Below are 21,721 nucleotides of genomic sequence, written 5' to 3'. Positions count from 1 at the left end.
TTCCTCATAAGGCATCGTTTCCAGGCCTCAGTACACTCAGTTTCAATACACTCAGCTATGAGTGTATTGAAGTAATCTTAAAGATGCAAAAACTAGGCCAGAAAATAATCCCCAACATTGACTTAAAAGTGATGCATTTTTAATAAAGCAAGGGCTTATTTTCCTTCTATCTGTAACATTCTGCTACGTAATGTTTCGGAGCTCTTGTTCTCTAATGGTTAAGGTAGGAATGGCTGTTTTTATTTTGGAAATGAGAAGCACATGATTTCGGCAACAATAACTTGAAGGGAACAGAAAGTTCACATGGCAGAAATTGACAGTGTTTTCCAAACCACAAGTCCCAGGGGATTTCCTCCCCCCGCCCCCCGCCTGTTCTTTCAGTCACCTCTTCTATGAATCTCCTCTGATAGCTTGTAGGTTTTCAAATATTCCTTAAAAGTTTTTCCACATTTGTCGAAATATAGACTTTTATATGCCTAGCCACTAGTCTAAGGGCTCCTGTGCTTTTAACAAGGGCATGGCAGGAGGCAATTCAAACTACCAATGCTTTCTCCTGTTATAGAGCTATAATGGGGGGGGGGTCAACACCTGCTGAATGTCTGCCTGCAGCTTTTAAAGGCCAGAAAACAGGTAACATTCAGCTGCGGCTGTCAACTTTTCAACTCACAGCTGCAACTGTGGCTTGTGGGGAATCTTAGGCCCAGAAGCCAAACCTGTCCTCAAGTCTTCTTTGCCTGGGCATACCTCTCACCAAACCTGCTCCACACCTTCCATAAGTACTTTTACCTGTACAAAATGTGTCCTTGAACTACAATAACACATCTTGCTATCCTGGATGTGATACGGAAGGGGGGGGGCATGTCTTCTTCACCTCCTTCTTCGCTACAATATATCCATTTATTTCCAATTGTCAATGTCAAAAGGGACTAAAATCTATAAAATTCATAGAAAATCAACGTGCCAATTTGCTCAATTTCTCTAGGACCCCATGACACCTCCCCTGTCCTCCATAATCCCTCAAGCAAGGTGTCAAGACCCTAATCCGGTCAAATCGCTCTGCCAAGCCCTTCCTCCGGGCGATGCCAGGTGACAGACTATGCATACATGGACCATTGTCTTCTCAGGATGTGCTTATCTGCGCATACCTCCAGCTCTGCATATTCCCCCCTCCCTCCTCCATATGTTAATCCGGTGTAACCCAACCTCTTCCTAATGTATTCGTGATGTAATCTGTGTAACCCAACCTCTTCTTAATGTATTCATGATGTAACTGGGATGTATTTTGCACTGTATTCTGGGACATGGAGGGAAATTTCAAAAGTTCATGTCACCCCTTTCTCGCTGTTCAATCTTGCCTTGAACCTGTTGCGCAATAAACTTGGATCTTCTGCAGTTTGCTCCTGTCCGGCTGAGCTCATTTTCTACCGCAGGGACCTGCGGACCTAGTCCGACGAGCTGGGTGGCAGAGTAGCCCCGCACCCAGATTTTTCCGTAACAGATGGAAGACAAAGTGCATATATGTGTGGGCTATAGAAACCTATGAATTTTGTATGGCTGGAAAGTAGCTTACAGTCACATCCATTGTGCTTCTCATTTACTTCTGTCCACACCCACCTTTGCCTCTGGCCACACACACACCATGGAAAGTTTCTTGTAAAATAATGCAATCCTCAGGCTTGGAAAAAAAAACCTTTGCCACTCCTGATCTACAACAAGTAAGGGTTCATCCACACTACCACTGCTATTCCCAGGGAATCCCGCTGTTTACTGCTGAATCAGAACAATCATCAGTCAAGTTTTCTGCAGATTGACATTTATTCAATCTGGGAGCCAGTGTGGTCTAGTGGTTAGGAGCGGTAGACTTGCAATCTGGTGAACGGGGTTCGTGTCTCCGCTCCTCCACATGCAGCTGCTGGGTGACCTTGGACCAGTCACACTTCTTTGAAGTCTCTCAGCCCCACTCACCTCACAGAGTGTTTGTTGTGGGGGAGGAAGGGAAAGGAGAATGTTAGCGGCTTTGAGACTCCTTCAGGTAGTGATAAGGCAGGATATCAAATCCAAACTCTTCTTCTTCTTCTTCTATTCTGATTCAGCAGTAAACAGCAGGTTTTTCTGGGGAAAGCAGAGGGACTGAAGAAGCACCTCTTGGACCTGTGCCTAGAAATCTCAGGACAAATGGCAGAAATCGCATGACAAAGGGATGCGCGGATGAGCCCTAAATGGTGGTCATTTATTTTGCCATGTCATAAAAACCTTCACATGCTAATTTCAGCAGAACAAGTCTGCAGCCAGAGGCTGGTTGAAAAGTTCATAACTCTAATGTTTTAGAAATGGGTTGGAAGGTGGGAAGCAGAGAGGCATGGAGAATAACTGGGAGTTGGTTGTGTGATGCTACCCACTCCCTTGTAAATAGAACTGCAGTTGCGGTACATTCTCTTTTAACTTTTCGGCCTTAGAAAATTTGGCTTAGATGATGATGATGAAAAATCTTTGTGTATTTCTCCCCTTTATCATATTCAGGGCTAGAAACTTGCTTGATCCTCAGAGCTTTGAAAAGCTGTCAAATTGACAGGATTGTGGTCATGCAATTGTCCAACTACATTGGCTGCAGATGTACAGCATGATTCTTGGTAAAGGGAACAATAATTGCCACATGTCACAAGGGAAACTTCGGGAATCCTTCTTGCAAAATGCCTGTTGGTGAGTCTGCATTCCCAGAACGCACTGCAAATGGGGGTGAACCAGATCTAGCTGGTGTTCTGTTAGGTGAGGAAAAAATCGTGGTGGCCATTCTAGGAGGACTGTATCTCTTGGAAGTGTAGAAGATCAAAGCAGCAAATCTATCGTGAGAAGGTTGGTGAGAAACTCTGTGAGAAGATCAACAACACTGCAGAAGTGATGAATTGACATGAATGCCCGCCTAAGGTGCCCACCCAGGCTGAGGAAAATAATCTATTTGTGATGGGCTGGAGAGTTGTCCAGCCCTACCTATACAGGATTTTTTACCGGATCACTGACACATTTGGAACCTCTGTCACTACCACCATGCAGCCCCTCATCAAGGATACCCTGGTACACTGATAAAATAAAAAAATTCCTTCCAGTAGCACCTTAAAGACCAACTAAGTTAGTTCTTGGTATGAGCTTTCGTGTGCATGCACACGAAAGCTCATACCAAGAACTAACTTAGTTGGTCTTTAAGGTGCTACTGGAAGGAATTTTTTTGACTATGGCAGACCAACACGGCTACCTATCTGTAACTGGTACACTGATGTCTGTGAATCTGGAGACCTGATGTTATTGAGGCAACGTAAGCAACCAGCTTTCTGTCCTCACTAAGCTCCAAAGTACCAAATCCATCTTTCTTCTCATAAAACCTAGGAGTCACAAAAGATGGTAGACCCTCCTTTAGTGGAAAGTCCAGTTTTTCTCCTCCTCCGTAAGTGTTGGACCAGTAAATAAAGGGAGAGTGATGTTTTAGTGGCCATTAGGGCTAGAAAGCTGACAATTCTTCTCCGGGTCGGATTTATCTGAGCCAGAGGAGAATCTGAGAGCTTGAAAGGACCCATCTCTCCTTTGAGTCAGGCTTTTATGAGCCTCATCTGAGTCAGAGCTTGTTTCCCTGGCATCTCAAGCAGAGAAATCACATGGCAATATGTACCACAGCTGGAAGAGAATTCTTATCTTGACATCACTTAAGCCCTCCCCGTCTGTCGCTGACCCTCAGCCACAATCCTGCTCAGTGAGCACTTACATGCTTCAGCCAGATCAGCTGCGAGAAGGAGGCTGCTGGAGCCTTAAGAAGAACAACTGTACCAGAAGAGGCCCTCTAAAATCTCCTTCCCACCCAGCTCAGAGATGATGAATACCACGTTCTCCAGCAAGGACACTTACCCTCCTGGGGAAACTGCTCCCACAGTGGACTCTCTCATCACCTCCTGCTGCACCCTAGTGACGGGGGCATGGGTGCCAGGGATCTCGGTGGCCACAGATGTCCAGAAGAACCAGCATGTGGCAAGGATGGTACAAATTGCTGTCCTTTGTGTCCTCTGTCTGACTGTCATCTTCGGGGTGTTTTTCTTAGGCTGTAACCTGCTGATCAAGTCGGAGAGCATGATCAACATGCTGATGAAAGACAGGAGAGCCTCCAGGGAAGTTGAGGTGGTTATCATTGACACTTAACAATGGAAGTGGACAAGGGGGGAGAATTTCACCAGCCTTTGGGAGTTCAAGGATGTTTTGCGGAGTTGGCTGTTAGATCCTTAAGTTGCTACTCTTTAATGGATGCTAGAAAATGAGGTGACAGGATGGAAGTGGATTCACACAAAGAAGGGTGTGCTTGTCCAAGACGTTATTTGGAAATCTGTGCTCTTCCTAGTTATTTTTTTCTCTCCCCTTTGGGTGGATTTTCCTACACAGAGACTTCATAGAGCCTGTCGGGGTTTCAAAAGCTGTACAAAAAGCCCAGACCGAGGGCAAAGGAACTGCAGTTTTGTGCCGAAATCTTCATGGAATGGGCTCATCAGTACGTTTTGGTGATCAATGTTAAAGCCTGCACCTGACTTGAGACTGAGTCTCTTTGCTGCTATTGTGATTCTGGTTTGTCTTGAGGAAGAAGTGCAGCCACACCCCGGGAGAAAGAGAGAAGAGAGAGAGAACACCCGCAGAGACACTTGAAATGAATCCAGATCATTTGAACTCTGCCAAATTGGCTGCATGTCAGAATTACCCCCATTCGTAACCTAAAATGGCCAATAAGCATGGTCATCCGTCTACGGAGAGACCCATGGTTGCTATAAGCTATTTCATTGTTGTTAAATGTCGTGTAAACCCAGTGAGGCTGTGTAGCAGCACTGACAGTGATGGGTTGTTTATTGTGTCCTTTCCAAACCTATTAAATAGGCACAGAAATGGTCCTGGTTTCTGTTCAGTCTCGACTCGCATCCATGCTCCTTCTGCAGGTCCCGGATACTCAAGTTCAAAATGAGAAAGGCTCAGTGACGAAGCGTGTGACTATGTGAGGTACAAAGCAGTCGCCAACAAAGGTATTTTGGGGTAAGAAATGAATTTTGGCCTGAGGTTACCGAAAATTGCGTTGACAATATTCAGAGTACACGCCTTACTTGTAAAGTACAGAGCTTCCCCCAGAGAATCCTGGAAACTGTAGTTTCCCCCTCACAGAGCTACAATGCCTTGCCCTCTCAACAAACTACAGTTCCCAGGATTCTTTCTGGGTGTGTTTGCAGCATCAGTTACAAAGAAGCCACTTGATCAGGGTCCTTGAAGGGTAAAATGGATCCTTATGGACGCTTAAAGGGTGGGTTAGATCAGACTCAATTATTTCTCCTGAAAAGAAATATCATGGTTTGGGTTTGGGGTTTTAGTTCCACCCAAAAAGAAGTGGGTTGGCATCCCATTCCACACTTCAAGCACTGGAAAGGGTACCAAATGTTATTAGAAAGACAGTTTGGCTTTATTCCTTGTTGCCAAAGAAAATGTAAAAATGATTTTGCACCTGTCATAAGTACCATGTGCTGGGGGGGGAAATGACATAATTTGCAATGTGTTGAAGTTAGCTCAAGAGAAGGGATCCTTATTTATGGTGGACATTCTCGTTACACTTTCTTCTCTGATAAGGAGGCTTTCCAGATTGGGGGGGTGGACTCAGTGCCGGATTTACGTATAAGCTAAACAAGCTATAGCTTAGGGCCCCACTCTCTTGGGGGGGGGGGCCCACAAAAATTAAAGCAAAAAACAACTGGATGCACATTTCCAAAATATAAGAGAAAAAACAAATAAAATAAAACCTACATACAGGAACAGTGTTTTGTGTTGTGTAGGCTCCTATGATGTAAGTAATGGGCGGGGTGCCCACTATGGTGATATTGATATTATATAAAAATGCATCATATTAACTACAATTGCATTGTACAGGTTATAACACTTAATTTCATACTAATAAAGCTATTTATAATTATTAGTAGTTTGCATCATATATTTACACCTATTATTATTGCATGTTATAGCAAGTTTCTAGAGACTAGATTATGAGTCTTTGTAAATTGTGTTTCTAAAGGAACTTTTTGTTTTTGCCAAATGCCAATGTGTTTGAATTGTTTTGTTATGAATAAAAAATCATTTTAAGTTAGAGCTTAATAATTATTTCACTATTAATATACTTCTTAATTGTATTTCACTATTAATATAACGGTACTTCTTCTTAATTGTATTTCAGTTCAACAATTACTTTGATAAAATACATATTTTGTTCTGTGCAAATGGCTTTAGATAGCTATTAGGTCTATAAATAACCATACAGCATATATTCAACACAAAAAACAGTGACAATTTGTTGTTGACACAGGACAGCTGGACATATAAAGGGTCCCATTATTTTCAGTAGCTTAGGGCCTCATCGAACCTCAATCTGGCCCTGGGTGGGCTACAGACAAACCACATTTTGTACAACTGACTAACTGCTAATAGTTCACGATTGTTGGTTGATATTTCATCGGTGAAAGCTCATGTCAGGAGAAGGACTCCTGAGAGCTGTCATTACTCCCCACATTTGGAGATAGATTCCCCTTCAGGTCTTGCTGAAGGTGACAGTCACCAAGCTGCAAGGAGCAGGCTGTGGGACAACAATAACGTAGCTACTAGTGAGAGAATGAGAAAGAGGGAGATGAAAATTTCTTCGGGAGATGATAAGCCTTGGGGAGGAGAGATGTCAGGATTGGCTACCTGTTGCTTGAATTCCTATTTCCTTCCCTATACTCAGCATAGCTGCTGTTGCTCCACACCCCTTCTGATAAGGTTTACCTAAACAAAATGGACTTGCAGTCAGTAGATCAAGAGATTCTTAATATTGGGGTTGTGGGTTTGAGACCCAAATTGGGCAAAAGGTTCCTGCACTGCAGGGGGTTGGACAAGAAGAGCGTTGATGTCCTTTCCAAGACTAAAATTCTATGAAGACCACCAACATGATTCTGAGTGTGCAACTGTTTCTTTCAAAGGGAATGTCAGAATGCAAGTGAAAATAAAATGTCAGGCTTTAGGAAGAAATCTGTTGGAAAAGCTGGAGCAATGAATTTTGCTTTTCCATTCCTGCTTTAATGCTGCGTACACAGGTAGCTTTCAAAATGCACAGAGGTTGTTTTTTCGCACTGCACTTTTGTAGAAAGTGGTTTGTAACTGTACACAGCATCCCACGATGACGTCATCTAAAGCAGTAGCTACTTTCCATGTTGTCTGTACGCAGGAAGGTATCTTATCATGCGAGTGTGCAATGCTGTTCTCTAATTCACAGACCCCAATTAGTGCTTCCACATATCTTTTCAAAATTAAAATTATTTTCCACAGTCTTTTGAAAGAGGGGGGCTGGGAACAGTTGTGCTGCTGTATATACAAAGGATATACAGAGAGGATCACTATACACAGTAAACAGTATGCAGCAGAGGCGGCTAAGTTACTGTACCGCTTCTTGTTTTGCTTATTTCATGCACAGGCAAAGCAAGCAGAAGAGGTGCCAGCAGTGCCAGCAGGTGAGAAGGTGCCCTGTGTGCACAGGTTTGTGTTTTTTTAAAAATAATATTTTATTAGGTTTTATCCATTAAAAAGTTTAGAAAAATACAAAAAACAAAAAAATACAAAATTACAAAATACAGAAAAACAGACATTAAACACAAAAAAGAAAAGAAAAAAGCACATATAAAAATACAAAAATTCCTTCTTTCTTAATTTCTCCTCTTTGATTAACTTATTTTCTTGACTCCTTCACGTCTCCCATTTTTGTATCCCTTTTAAAAGTTAGTTCAGCAAATTCATGTCCTGTTAGTCTATCTATTTATTAATCCAATCTTACAATTTACCTTGTTGCTAAAACCCCTGCAATTCATTTCAATGTCCTCAACGTTCAAAAATTTTACAATATTTCTGCAAATACATTTTAAATTTCCTCCAATCTTCTTCCACCAACTCTTCTCCCTGATCTCGGATTCTGCCAGTCATTTCCGCCATCTCCATATAGTCCATTAGTTGCATCTGCCATTCTTCCAAGGTGGGTAGGTCTTGTGTCTTCCAATGCTTTGCGATGAGAATTCTTGCTGCTCCTGTAGCATACATGAAAAAAGTTCTATCCTTCTTTAACACCGATTGGCCAACTATGCCCAGGAGGAAGGCCTCTGGTTTCTTCGGGAAAGTATATTTAAATACCTTTTTCAGTTCATTATATATCATTTCCCAGAAAGCCTTGATCCTTGGGCACATCCACCAAAGGTGAAAAAAAGTACCTTCAACTTCTTTACATTTCCAACATTTATTATCGGGCAAATGGTATATTTTTGCTAGCTTGACTGGAGTCATCATTTTCATAATCTCTCTTAGGGCATTACATGCCGTGAATTTAATCCCGGTGGTCCACAACTTCTCCCAGTCAGCGAACATAATATTATGTCCTAAGTCTTGTGCCCATTTTACCATTTCTTCCTCAGTGTTCCATTTCAACAGCAGATTATACATTCTTGAAAGTATCTTAGCATTGGGTTCTAACAGTTCTGTTTCTAACTTTGATTTTTCCACCTGAAAACCAATTTTTTTATCCAGATTGTAAACCTCTCTTATTTGAAAATAGTGTAACCAGTCTTGCACCTTCTCTTTAAGTTTGTCATAACTTTGCAATTTCAATTTGTCACCTTCCTGTTCTAGAATTTCCCAATATTTTGGCCATTTAGCCTCCATATTGAGGTTTTTCAAAGCTTTCGCCTCCATAGGTGATAGCCACCTTGGGGTTTTACTCTCCAAGAAGTCTTTATACCTTGTCCAGACATTAAACAATGCTTTCCTTGTGTGCACAGGTTTGTAACAAGAGCTTGAGAAGTACAGTGGTATCTTGGTTTACAAACTTAATCCATTCTGGAAGTCTGTTCTTGAACCCAATATGTTCTTAAACTGAGGCGTGCTTTTCCTAATGAGGCCTCCCACCACCGGTGTCCTTCTACCGTTTGGATTCCATTCTTAGACCGAGGTAAAGTTCTCAAACCAAGACACTATTTCTGGTTTTGCGGAGTTTGTAAACCAAATCGTTCTTAAACCGAGATACCACTGTACATTCTTGGCACAAAACCGTTCCAGTAGAATGGGCTTTAGATTGACAAATTATGTGGGACAGGAATGACGTGGGGATGATGTTGTGTGTACAGCACCCCCCAAAGGCTCCTGAATGTACATTACGACATAGGGTGTACACACCCTGTCCGTTCCATTTGCAGGAGGAAGCTTGCTTTTCTTCCAGACTGCTTGGCAGGGGGTTGGACTCGATGGCCCTTGTGGTCTCTTCCAACTCTATGATTCTATGATTCTATGATTCTATGATTCTATGGTGGTGTGTTGGGCACTCAGTTTCCAGCAGGGATTTTATGAGATAGTATCTCTGGCCAGTACTAGCACTAAGAGGTTGTAATCAGTTTGACAATAACAGTACATGCAAGACCATATATTGCAAAGATATTCGTCAGCGCTTTAAACTGTTAGGCATTAATCAGAAGAAGAACTGCAGATAAGATTCCCCTCTCTCAGGGAAGATTTTTGTCGCTTGAGAATACTTCTTGCATGTCCTAAATGTTGATTAATAATTGAAATAGAGAAGAAGGGGAATTTTGACAGAAACAACATTTTTCGTTTGGATCAAGGGGATCAAGGTTTAATGGGCCCACAAAGACAGAGACTAAAACTAGTCAAAAAAGCTGCCAATTCTGGCATTGGAGGGGGTTTTTTTTGTTTTTTTTTAAAGTAATATTTATTAAAGTTTTACAAACATTAATAAGTTTCAAAATTTAAACTTAAAAAATAATGACAGAGAATAACCCTAATAAAATAAAAAAGAATTACAAAAATACAAAAGAAGGATATAGAAGGATCTGGCAACTTCTGTTTCAGTGTATCTGAAGAAGTGTGCATGCACACGAAAGCTCATACCAAGAACTAACTTAGTTGGTCTTTAAGGTGCTACTGGAAGGAATTTTTTTATTTTGAAAAATACAAAAACAAAACACATGAAAAATACAAAATAGAAAACAGTTAACAAGAAGAAAGAAGAAAAGAAAAAAATCAATAATTTCATATCTTTTACTTCATTTACTAGTTTCCTGACCTCCTCACACCTCCCTTTTTGTATTCCAGTTCAGATATTTAATTCAGCAAGACCTTACCCTCTATCATTTGTCCTTACCCAGCATCTTAACCTATTATAAATATATATTTTCCACCATTATCAATCCATATTTACATATTCTTGTTAATCTTTTTACCAACACCGCTTGGCATTGGAGGGGTTTGGACTAGTTGATCCTCAGGGTGCCTTCTAACACTAGGATTCTATGATTCTAAGATTCTGGTGAAAGCAGCAAACCCGGGTTGTCAATTTTTCAAGTAGCCATTGCAGCTCTGCCTTGATGAGTAGCAGCTTCCTCCTGTCTCTTCCCCAAAGCCTAGTTCAGGCATAGGCAAACTCAGCCCTCTAGATATTTTAGGACTACAACTCCCATGATCCCTGACCCCTGGTCCTGTTAGCTAGGGATAATGGGAGTTGTAGTCCCAAAACATCTGGCGGGCCGAGTTTGCCTAGTGCTTTCCCAGCTTTGGGAAGGAGGTGGGAGGGCTCTAGGGCCCTACCAGAGCCTTGTGCCTTCTTCCCAAAGTCCAAAGCCTTGCTTCCACCAAAATATAGTGGATCCCACCGCTGTATCCCAATTGCGGCAGATCCCACCTATGTACATACTCCATAATATATATTTTCAACAATCACAGGTTATATTTTGAGAGCCAGTGTGGTGTAGTGGTTAAGAGCGGTAGTCACGTAATCTAGGTAACCAGGTTCGCGTCTCCGCTCCTCCACATGCAGCTGCTGGGTGACCTTGGGCCAGTCACACTTCTCTGAAGTCTCTCAGCCCCACTCACCTCACAGAGTGTTTGTTGTGGGGGAGGAAGGGAAAGGAGAATGTTAGCCGCTTTGAGACTCCTTAAAGGGAGTGAAAGGCGGGATATCAAATCCAAACTCTTCTCTTCTTCTTCTTGTGTGAAGGAAAAACTAAGTACTTGGGAGACTCAGGCAGAAGTTGAACAAATAAGAAAGATTTGTTTAACAGAACAAAGCGGGTAAAACAGGAGAAAATGAAAAGTTGAATCGCTCAGCTATATATGCTTATTTAGGAAAGAGTTGCAGTGCCTTTGATGAGTCTAACCCCTGAGGTCTAGAAACTTGCGGCATGTGCACATTAGCTTAGAACACAGTGAGGTGATTTCCCTCCCCGTGCATTTCAAGTTGTGCTTTACATTGCTTTACATACCAGAACTTGACTTGATTCCTTGCATGTTATCTGATGTGTTTTCCCACACCTGCAACCACCCCCCTCTCCTGAACTCCAATGAAGCCATCACCTGCACATGTGTTACCAGTGGTGCATGTGCAATGGGTGTCTAAAATATACACACTTCAGCTTAATGAAGACTCGGAAGCCGGCTTGAGGGGAAGCACATGCATCAGCAGTATTTCTCAAGAGACTGCAGGATGCTGATGGATTGTGGCTCACAGCTTCAAACACCAGAGTCTTTGTGGGAGTGGGAGTGCGCTGGAGACGGAGCAAATGGTCTTGTTTACCCAGCCTTGGTCTCTTCCTTTCCATCGCCTTGGTTGCTCAGGCAGATAAAAGAAATGTTTCAATCTCCTTGTAGCGGAGACTGAAATAAACTTGACCCTGATTCCCTACGCAAAAGAGAGTCCCCTCCTGGCCCTTGCGCTGCGGAAGCTTTGTAGCCACACTAATCCAAGGCCGGAGGAGCTTAGCGCAAATTTGTATTTCATGTTTCCCAGTTAATCCCTGCAGAGCGCTGGCTGCAAAAACTTTCCTCACAGAAGAGGATCAGAGCCGTCGCCTGCGGTGAGGAACAGGGCCAGTGACGGATGCTGGTCTCAAATCTCCTGGGTTTAATTCGAAGACACCAGGGACACCAAGATTTTAAAAAGAGGAAGTTTCTCATACTTTGGCTGAACAGCAACCCCCACCCCCAAGCACACAGGGGAGAGGATATCATTGTCTGTGTCACCTACAACATGTATGGAGCACATGCTAAATACCAGCTTTGTTATGGCTGAGTTAATCCAGAGGTGGGCAACCTGTGGGCGCTCCAGATGTTGGGGCTGCAGCTCCTCTCATCCTTGAACACTGGCCATACTGGCTGGGGCTGGTGGGAGTCTCATGACTTCTGGAGGGTGCCAGGTTTCCCCTACTTGAGTTAACTCATGAATGGCCAACTAACAATCTGAATACTTGACCTGGTCTCCAAGCAGGAACTTTGGCAGGTAGTTAGATTCAGAGAGTTCAGCTCCACCGCAGCACAAATCGGCGTAAAATGTGCATGTGCTCATTTATATGTGGAGGTGTATTTCAGTCTTGGAGCAAAATAAGGTGGTGATTTGCTGCACCGGCACTGTGCTTTGCAGCCCTGTATGCAAAGCAAAAATAATATTTTCGATGAATTGAGAAAGATAGAAAGTGGAAAGGAGATCTGGGGCAAAAGATCCAGGCCTCCTGGAGCGCTCTGTGCTCCTATAACAAGAACCCTTGCCTTGGAGGCAAATTTGTCTGCCTTGTGGCAGCTCTACCAATTTTAAAAGGACTGCCCAGTGCCCAGAGATTCATTTTGAGGCAAAGAACAATAGGCAGGATTCAGCTGAGTTGTTGCTTGCACAATAATACAAGGTCAGTTTATGCAAAGCGACTTTTTCTTTGCCCCCCTCCCACCTGTGCCCCTGAAATCTGCTCTGGAGGGTTGGGGGCAGGTTTAAGGGATGTTCAGAGGGAGGAGAGGGTGGAAGTCTTGGTCCGCAAGTGGACTTTGTTCTTGGCATACATATGCCATGTTGAACGCCACCCAATGTTTTCAAGTTGCAGGAAATATATTCCACACTTTAAGGTAAAGGGGTAAAGGGACCCCTGGCCGTTAGGTCCAGTAGCGGACGACTCTGGGGTTGTGGAGCTCATCTCGCTTTATTGGCCGAGGGAGCCAGCATACAGCTTCCGGGTCATGTGGCCAGCATGACTAAGCTGCTTCTGGCAAACCAGAGCAGCGCATGGAAACGTTTGTTTACCTTCCCGTCCGAGCGGTACCCATTTATCTACTTGCACTTTGTTACCGGAAAAATCCGAGGGCTCCCTTGGACAAAAACAAAGACACCAACCAGAGTAAATTGGAGCAAATCAGCAGCCTGTAGGCTTGGCCTTTATTGAACTGTTGCAACAGGGTGTTCCCCTCACTTGCAGGAGAGAGGAAAGACCCAGAAAGATGGTGTGCAAGACCTTATAAAAACTTTTGAAATTCCCATCCTCTAGGTCAAGCCCACCCCCAGAAACATCATGCATACATTACAGAAAGGAGGGGTTGAGGGAGGAGTTGTGGTGGTAACCTGAGTGTCCTGTCACCTGGCTGGTTCCTCCTTTCCCCCTCCCCATGCGTCACTTCCAGGAGACAAAGGGGAGTTGGCAGTTTCCTGCCCCCAGAGGGAAGATCTGATCATTGTCCTTTGTTTCAGTCCATGCTGAATCCACTCCCATATGCAAGTTCTTTGTGATCTTGATGGTCTTCTGTCTAGGTCCCATCAGGGTTGGCATAGCAACTGGGCAGGGCTCCTGTGGATGTGCTGGGATGGTGAAGGGATTATGGCTGGCCTGTATCAAACCTTCCCCATTTTGTAGTCCTTTCTTCATGGAGTCAAATAAAAGTGGAACAGTGCAAATCCGATGTATGGTTGATTTTTCTATGAATTTATAACAGAAGCGTGGTGTATGTAGTATGTGAGTGTGAGTGTGTGTGAAGTTTGTACAAACTGAATGATTGGGGTGGGGTGGGGTTCCTGCTACAACTTTGACGTGCTTTCGAACTGCTAGGTTGGCAGGAGCAGGGACCGAGCAACGGGAGCTCACCCCGTCGTGGGGATTTGAACCGCCGACCTTCTGATCAGTAAGCCCTAGGCTCTGTGGTTTAGACCACAGTGCCACCTGCGTCCCTCATTCTACACTATTACATTCCAAATCCAAAAGTAGTTCATCAAACGTACACAGGTAATTCTTGGCATCTTCATGTAAAGAGCCAGCAGGTGATGAGAAAGTCCCAAAGATCACAATCTACTGAAATGCAGTCTTGGTGTAAAGGGGAAAAAAGCCATTGGCCTATGAAGTATCTAAAGCCCCTTTAATCATATTGTTGAGATATCTTAGATGAATTGTGCTTCTGGAAGACTCGGCGATAACAACTCATTATTAACAGCAGCCCAGATGGCTATATGTCAGGAATGGAAAAAGCCAGACCTGCCCCCCACCCGGCTTCAAGGAAGGCCTGGAGAGCAAGCATCTGGGATATAGCTTATATGATTAAATTAACAAACATAATAAAGGTCAGCGAAGGAAGGCAACAAGATAAGTTTGTTAAGAAACTGAATTCATTCATTTTGTATTGGAATAATACAGTGCACATCGCAATTAATCCACATTCATTATTAAGTGAGTATAGAACGACTCAGCAGAAATACAGTAAAGTTACAATACAGGATGAGTAATGCTGGGGCTGTGGAGTGTTAAATATGGCATTTGCATAGGGTTCACTTTGTTCCAGTTTAGTATCCTTGAACAGCTTTTTGAACCTCAAGTCACTTATTTTTAAATGTTTGATTGTTATGAATAATCGTCAGTGTGAATCACATCACTGAATTTAAGATGCAATGATAAGGACAGCAGATAATCTCTTACAAGGGAGAAAATTATGTATATTGAAATGGATTTATGGTATAGAATTTAGAGTAATTTTAGGGTTATGGTGCATAATCCATCTACACTTGTTATCTTAAGCATCTTTGTAATTCAATGAAATGTTCTGCGTATTAGAAAATTAAAGTTGGGGGAGTTAGACAAATAGTCTGTTCTGACAGACGGCATTTTCCTGTTTTTTTTTGTGCTACATCCCAATGAACGTTTCCCCCTCTGTGGCCACCAGCAGCTTTTGGGTATTTTGATTTAGACCTGGAGTCATCCAGTATAAGGATGAATGAATGAATTTATTAATACGGTCACAGACCAGCCGCAACACACACAATATCACAGATCATAAATAAAAAAATATCAGAAATACAAAGGACAATATGAATATAACAAGGATTTAAATATAAAAATTAAAATTAATTATTAGCGTGCTCCCTGTTGTTAACATTTAGGGGTTTGGTCATTATGGGATACCACTTGCTTCCTGCGATTGATTGCAGACACACAGAATTTGGCTACATTTAATGTAGTCTTGGGATTCTTGTCCTCTAGCAGTAGTTTTAAACTATGGTGTTCCGATACTTTCCTGGGCTTTTGCAAAACAGGTGTAATAAAAGTCAAACGTATATCCTCATAAAGACGGCAACGTAATAGTACGTGTAGAGCAGTTTCAACTTCCAACGAGCCGCAAGGGCAGACCCATGCTGTATATGGTTTACCCTCAAATCTGCCCTGAGTATAAGGATGATTTTTTGAACACTCAGGAGGAAGACTCTTGGAAGATAAAGGAAGCATTTTTTCCACATAGCACACAGCTAAAGAATGGAATTTTCTACCACAATACACAGTGAGAACAGGATGCTGAATTCAATGGGCCTTTGGTCTGATGCAGCAAGGTTCTTCTGTATGCTCTTACTGGGGAATTGGCATGCAGGAAGCATAGCTGTCAACGTTTCCCCTTTTTTAAGGGAAATTCCCTTATTTTGAATAGGATTCCTTGCAAGAAAAGGGAAAAGTTGACAGATATGGCAGGAAGGAAAGGCTTCTCTTTCACATGCCCCCTGTGCCATGGTCTGCTCTTAGGCTCCATATGCATTTAAAGTGATATCATACCACTTTAAACAGTCATGGCTTTCCTTCCGCAAAGAATCCTGAGAACTGTAGTTTCTTCTAAGAGAGTTTGTGTACTGGTCCAGTAAACGCTTCCGCTGCGCCATCAGCAACGGACGGCTCTCTTTGCAGAGCACTAATTAAGTCCAGTGCAGAGATTCTTGTTGCAGTACAAGCTTCAAAGTCTCAGCAGCAAAGAAATAACGACACAGGGAAGCCTGTCTTTCCAAAGACAGGTTTATTGCAGAAAGATAACAGAAACACCTCCGGAGCTTTTGGACATTTTTGCTTCACGCCCCACACCACGCAGAGAAACAAAACACTCTTTATATACTGAGCAACTTAACAACTTAACGAGCTTGAATACTTAAAGTTACATGACATTGCTAACTTGCCAGCGTCTTAGGTTTCACACCCTAACATCTTCTTCCCATGGAACTGTGGTAATGGTGCTGCTAAACAGTCTCCTAAAAGGCTCACAGACTTTCTGCTTTCATGAGTGAAAATATCATTGACAGACCCTCCAAGTGTCCCTGTTTTCCAGGGATGTCCCTGATTGAGAGAAGCCGTCCTGGTTTCTAATTTGATCCTGGAATATCCTGTTTTTCCTTAGGACGTCCTTTTTTTCATCAGAGAAATACTGGAGGATATGGAGTTTTCCGACCCCAGAGCCATCTGAAGGCAGCCCTGTATTGGGAAGTTTTTCAATGTTTAATATTTTATTATGTTTTTATATATGTTGGAAAGCACCCTGAGTGGCTAGAGCAACCTAGTCAGATGGGTGGCATACAAATAGTATAATTATTATTATGGATTAGGATGTCCCTATTTGCATCAGAGAAATGCTGGAGGCTATGCATTGGTTATCCTTAAGGAGGAAAACAACAATCCCTTCCGTTATCCCCAGGGAGAATTTGCAGGATTTATAAAGGGGGCAAACAGCACCACCCGCTGGCAAGAGTGTAGACAAAGTAACCAGGCAGTCAACATCAGGAGAAAAATTCCTGCAAAATCTACATGGGTCAACATTTTAGAAATGAAGGCGACAGCCTGTAATAGTCTTGTGTTTAGTGTATATATGATTAGTGTTTTCATATATAGTGAGCTAGAGAGGAAGCAGAAAAATAAACAAATCCATCGCTGCAGAGGCTAAAAACTCAATAAAAAAAAATTAGTATCAAAAGTTTTCAGCCACCTGGAAGAAAATGCAGGATTTAAGCAGATTTAAAACAAATCTGTTAATTTTTCACATATCATGCAAACCAGCCCTTTTCAGAATTTCAAACTAATTTGTGACGAATAAATAAACAAATACAGCATATGAAGTGAAGTGATGGCAGTCTTTCATTTAAAGCCTGATACAAACACACCATTTCCCTGTCTTATCTGGTTTTCTAATAACTGCAGTTTGAGTTTCCTTCCATGCAGATGGAATCTGCTCTCCTACCATAACCACATTTAATAAATTACATAAAATTGGTGTTACTAGTTCTTTTTATAAAATAAGGCTGTGTAACCACCTTTACCTGATGACTCGTTTGTTTTTAGGCTTTTAATTGCATCATGTTTCCCTGCACTTGTGATGGGACTATTTAAATAATTTTTGTGTTCATCGGATATTTGCTTTACCCCAACTTTGTCCAACTATTTGCTTCCATCAGCCAGGCTGTGCTTTTACCAGCAGTCTAATGTCAAGGTGGTATTTATTCCCCATGCTATGAAAAGAGAAGAAAATAAGTCACCTACTGATTTCTGCCCATCAAGCTCCTTTTTTAAAGGCTGCACTTGGTAATATATAGGGATGCGGGTAGCGCTGTGGGTTAAACCACAGAGCCTAGGGCCTGCCAATCAGAAGATCGGTGAAAGTGCAAGTAGATAAACAGGTACCGCTCCGGCGGGAAGGTAAACGACGTTTCCGTGCGCTGCTCTGGTTTGCCAGAAGAGGCTTAGTCAGGCTGGCCACATGAGCTGTATGCTGGCTCCCTTGGCCAGTAAAGCGAGATGAGCGCTGCAACCCCAGAGTCGTCTGCGACTGGACCCAACGGTCAGGGGTCCCTTTACCTTGGTAATACATAGCTCTTCACATTTTTGGACTACAGCTCCCATCATCCCTCTAAAGGTAAGGTAAAGGTACCCCTGCCCGTACGGGCCAGTCTTGCCAGACTCTAGGGTTGTGCGCCCATCTCACTCAAGAGGCCGTGGGCCAGCGCTGTCCGAAGACACTTCCGGGTCACGTGGCCAGCGTGACATCGCTGCTCTGGCGAACCAGAGCCGCACACGGAAACGCCGTTTACCTTCCCGCTGGTAAGCGGTCCCTATTTATCTACTTGCACCCGGAGGTGCTTTCGAACTGCTAGGTTGGCAGGCGCTGGGACCGAACGACGGGAGCGCACCCCGCCGCAGGGATTCGAACCGCCGACCTTTCGATCGGCAAGCCCTAGGCGCTGAGGCTTTTACCCACAGCGCCACCTGCGTCCCATCATCCCTCTAGGGTTGCCTTATTCCAAAGCCCCCAAACCCAGACACATTTGGGGCACATACACACACACCACCCCGCATCTCATTCGCTCGCTCGCTCCCTGCCTTTGACTCCTTCCTCGCCCCCTTCTTCCCTCTCTTACCTTTGCTGTCTTTGACCTCCTGTTCTTCGGATGGGAAGTCGAGCGGTCCTGGGCATAGCTGTCAACCTTCCCTTTTTTTGCGTGAAATTTCATTATTCCAGCGCCGTTTCCCGCTGCTTCCTGCTGATATCCCGTAGACTGTCCCCGGGACAGGTGAGGCTGCTGATCCCTTATTTTCAAGGCTGCTGATCCCTTATTTTCAAATCTGAAAGTTGACAGCTATGGCCCTGGGAAGGCTGTGCCAGGAAAAGCTGATGGAAGCCCTGCCAGGCCTAGTGCCACCCGTGGAAGGCCTGGTGGCTGCTGGATACCCTAGCACCCACCCCCATATAAAATTAAATAATAATCATAATAAAAATTTAAGAAATAAAAAACCAAAAAACATTTTATATAAAATACAAAAATCTGGCCAGAGGGGCATGCTGCCCCCCCCAAAAAGAGGACATGTCAGGGAAAATCCAGACACATGGCAGCCCTTTCTGACCATGTTGACTGGCGCTGATCACGAGGTCCAATCTGACTTGGGTAGGTGGGCTGGAGGAAAAATTGGTCTGTGCCTCAAGCACAAAAGTGGTGGTGGGGCATAAAATCTAGACCCTTGTAATTATATATATATTTGGTATGTTTTGTTTTTATGCACGTTGGACCCAATTGTGACATGCTTTCTCAGCTAAAGAGCTGCAAACAAAGAGCTGTGACTTGCTGGAATACGCTCTTTTCGTGTTATCTGATCAAGGGCTTGCCATGCAATGGCGCACAAACATCAGGGGAAACGATTAGGCAAGATTAGGCCGTGTCGAGAGCGCATCTTCTGAGACGCAGCGGGTCCTATGAACCACTCCCTCTTTTTTGTGGTCCCTCGTTTTGTCATGCGCTGCCCGTGTTCTGTTTCCCTGGCCCTCCTTCGTGATGGCGAGGAGCCTGGCAGAGAGCCCGGCCTCTCCCACCTGCCACGCGCTTTGCCCCCCATCCAAAGGACCACCTCTTCCCCCCCAGGAGGAGGCGGGGAGGGCTGCGCCGCGCCAGCCTCATCCTAAAGCGGAGGCTCCTTTCTCCTCGGCGCGGCGCAAGGAGGAGCGCATCCCTCGACCGCCTCTGGTGGGAAAGAGGCTTTCTGCACATGCTCAGAGGCACTCTTCAAAGGGGGGGGGAACACCACAGCTTATGACGTTGCGGAGAGCGCGCGCTGCGGTTGGGTGACCCCCTGGCCCGGCCTGCTGCCACTCGCCCTTGGAGAGCTCTCGCCGCCCTCGCCCTCGCCCGCTCCCCCTTCTCCCCTCCCGCGCTTCTGCCTCCCCCCCCCCGGGATCCCGCCCGCCCGCCCGCCTCCCTCCTCTCCCTCAGCCCGCCTCCTCCAATCGCGGCCGCCCTTACTGCCGGGTGGGCTGAGCTGCCCGCCTGCACGCCCAGCTGATCCGAGGCTCGGCCATGGTAATGTCTGCCGCTTTGTTATTCCCCCTCCCCCGAAGATCCGGGGCGGAGATGGGTTGGGGGGGCGGAGGGGGGCGCGTGTGTGCACGGTGGAAGCTGGCGAGGGAGAGGGAGGGGCGGAGGGGACATCCTCCACGCGCCACGCTGCCCCCACATCTTTGGCACCCGAGGGGGAATGGGGATCGTGCTCCCCACCCGCCTCCTTCTCCTCCTCCTTTCTTGCTCCCGCTCGGGAGGCTTCGGAGCAATGAGGTGGGGGCTGGAAGGAGGCCGCGAGGAGGGTGCACAGCCGGATAGTGAGGCACCCTGGTTTGTGCAACTAGATGCACCATGCCAGAAAGGAAGGGGGGAAATGCAAAAGCATCCAGATCTCTCCACAGGTGCATGCAGAATTACACGAACCCCACATGTGCAAACACTCATGCGCAGATGTGGGAATAGGTGCACACATAAAGCATGTGTAGATCTTACACCGGCTTTAGCCCAGGGGATGAATTTGAAGCGAACAATATTCCCTGCCAAGGTGTTTTGGGATCACAAGGAGAAGCTACATTCAGTTGAGATAGCAATCTTCCCAAGGCCACCCAGTAGTGAGCTTTATGACTGAGCACGAATCTGAACCAGAGCCTCCCACAGGCACCCTGTCTACTGCACCATGTCCGCTCGCTCGTCCATATCTATACTCGCACACAAACACTGTCCGTGGGACCAAGCACGCAGCAATAAATGGGATGTGTCATACATATGTGTGCACACCCTGATGTATGCCTGCAGGGATAGGTACGATCACCTGCTGAAGCGCATAAATGCACAAATACATGCACTGCTTAATATACATAAACATAGGGACGTTTTAACGTAAATTGCTTACAAGTAATCTTTATTTGTTATGTACATCTAAGTATAGGCACATGTGGAAGGATTCATGTTTGAAGGCCCACCTGCACATAGACATTGCAGACAAATGTATAGGTGTAGGCACAAATACGTGGACACATTGACCTAGATAGGTATGCATTATACATGGACACGCATGCACAGGCAGATAATGTGTATATAAAATAAGTGTGTTCCACAGCCGAAGTGGGATCCAAACGGCCATTCCAGACAGTGAACTGGGCTTAGAATATCACTTCAGTGTTGGGCAGAGAGCATCAGAGTAGATTGTACAAGCTACCCTGAGGATGGAACCAGTGTCAAGTTTGCTGATGTCAGCACAGAAGTGAATAAGCCTTGATAGATTGCAGTAGAATGAACTTCCATGCAAGAAGCTGAAAGCCCCATGGCTTCCCTGTTTAAGAGTGGGTCTTCCAGGTCACTCGTTAGGAAAAGGAGCGTAGCTTAGTTGTCAAGCCCATGCTCTCCGTACAGAAAGTCCCTGGCTTGATGATCCCTGGCACCTCCAGGTAGGACTGAGAGACTCCCTTGAAGAGCATTCTTCAGCCTTGCATCCCCAGATGTTGCTGGACTCCCATCATCCCCAACAGGTTTGGCCAATGGACAGGGATTATGTGAGTTATTACTCAGCAACATCTGGGGACCCAAGACTGAAGAACAGTAGACAAGTGCTGAGCTAGAGAGACCAATCATCTGACTTGATACGAGGCAGCTTGTTATGTTCTAATTTAGGGCAATAAATTAGGGGCTAGGGGCTATGTCCCCACACTGAGATTTCCTCTAGCTCAGTTATAGAAGAGGGCAATTCAGAATTGTCTTGTCCCTGCCTAACTCTTTCCAAATCTGGGATCTTCT

General features: G+C 44.6%; 1 protein-coding gene across 1 annotated transcript in view; it reads left to right on the top strand.

The window, feature by feature from the left end:
* The first annotated feature begins 19,870 nt into the window (after nucleotides 1–19,870).
* Nucleotides 19,871–21,721, top strand: part of PRPF40B (pre-mRNA processing factor 40 homolog B) — a 32,166-nt gene continuing 30,315 nt past the window's right edge. The window contains 1 exon segment of the mRNA XM_082205574.1: nucleotides 19,871–19,969. Coding sequence (XP_082061700.1) covers nucleotides 19,967–19,969 — 3 coding nt within the window. The 5' untranslated portion in view covers nucleotides 19,871–19,966.

Source organism: Podarcis vaucheri (genome assembly GCF_965113315.1).
Source record: "Podarcis vaucheri genome assembly, chromosome: 2".
Lineage (NCBI taxonomy): Eukaryota > Metazoa > Chordata > Lepidosauria > Squamata > Lacertidae > Podarcis > Podarcis vaucheri.
This window is presented reverse-complemented; position numbering and strand designations above follow the sequence as displayed.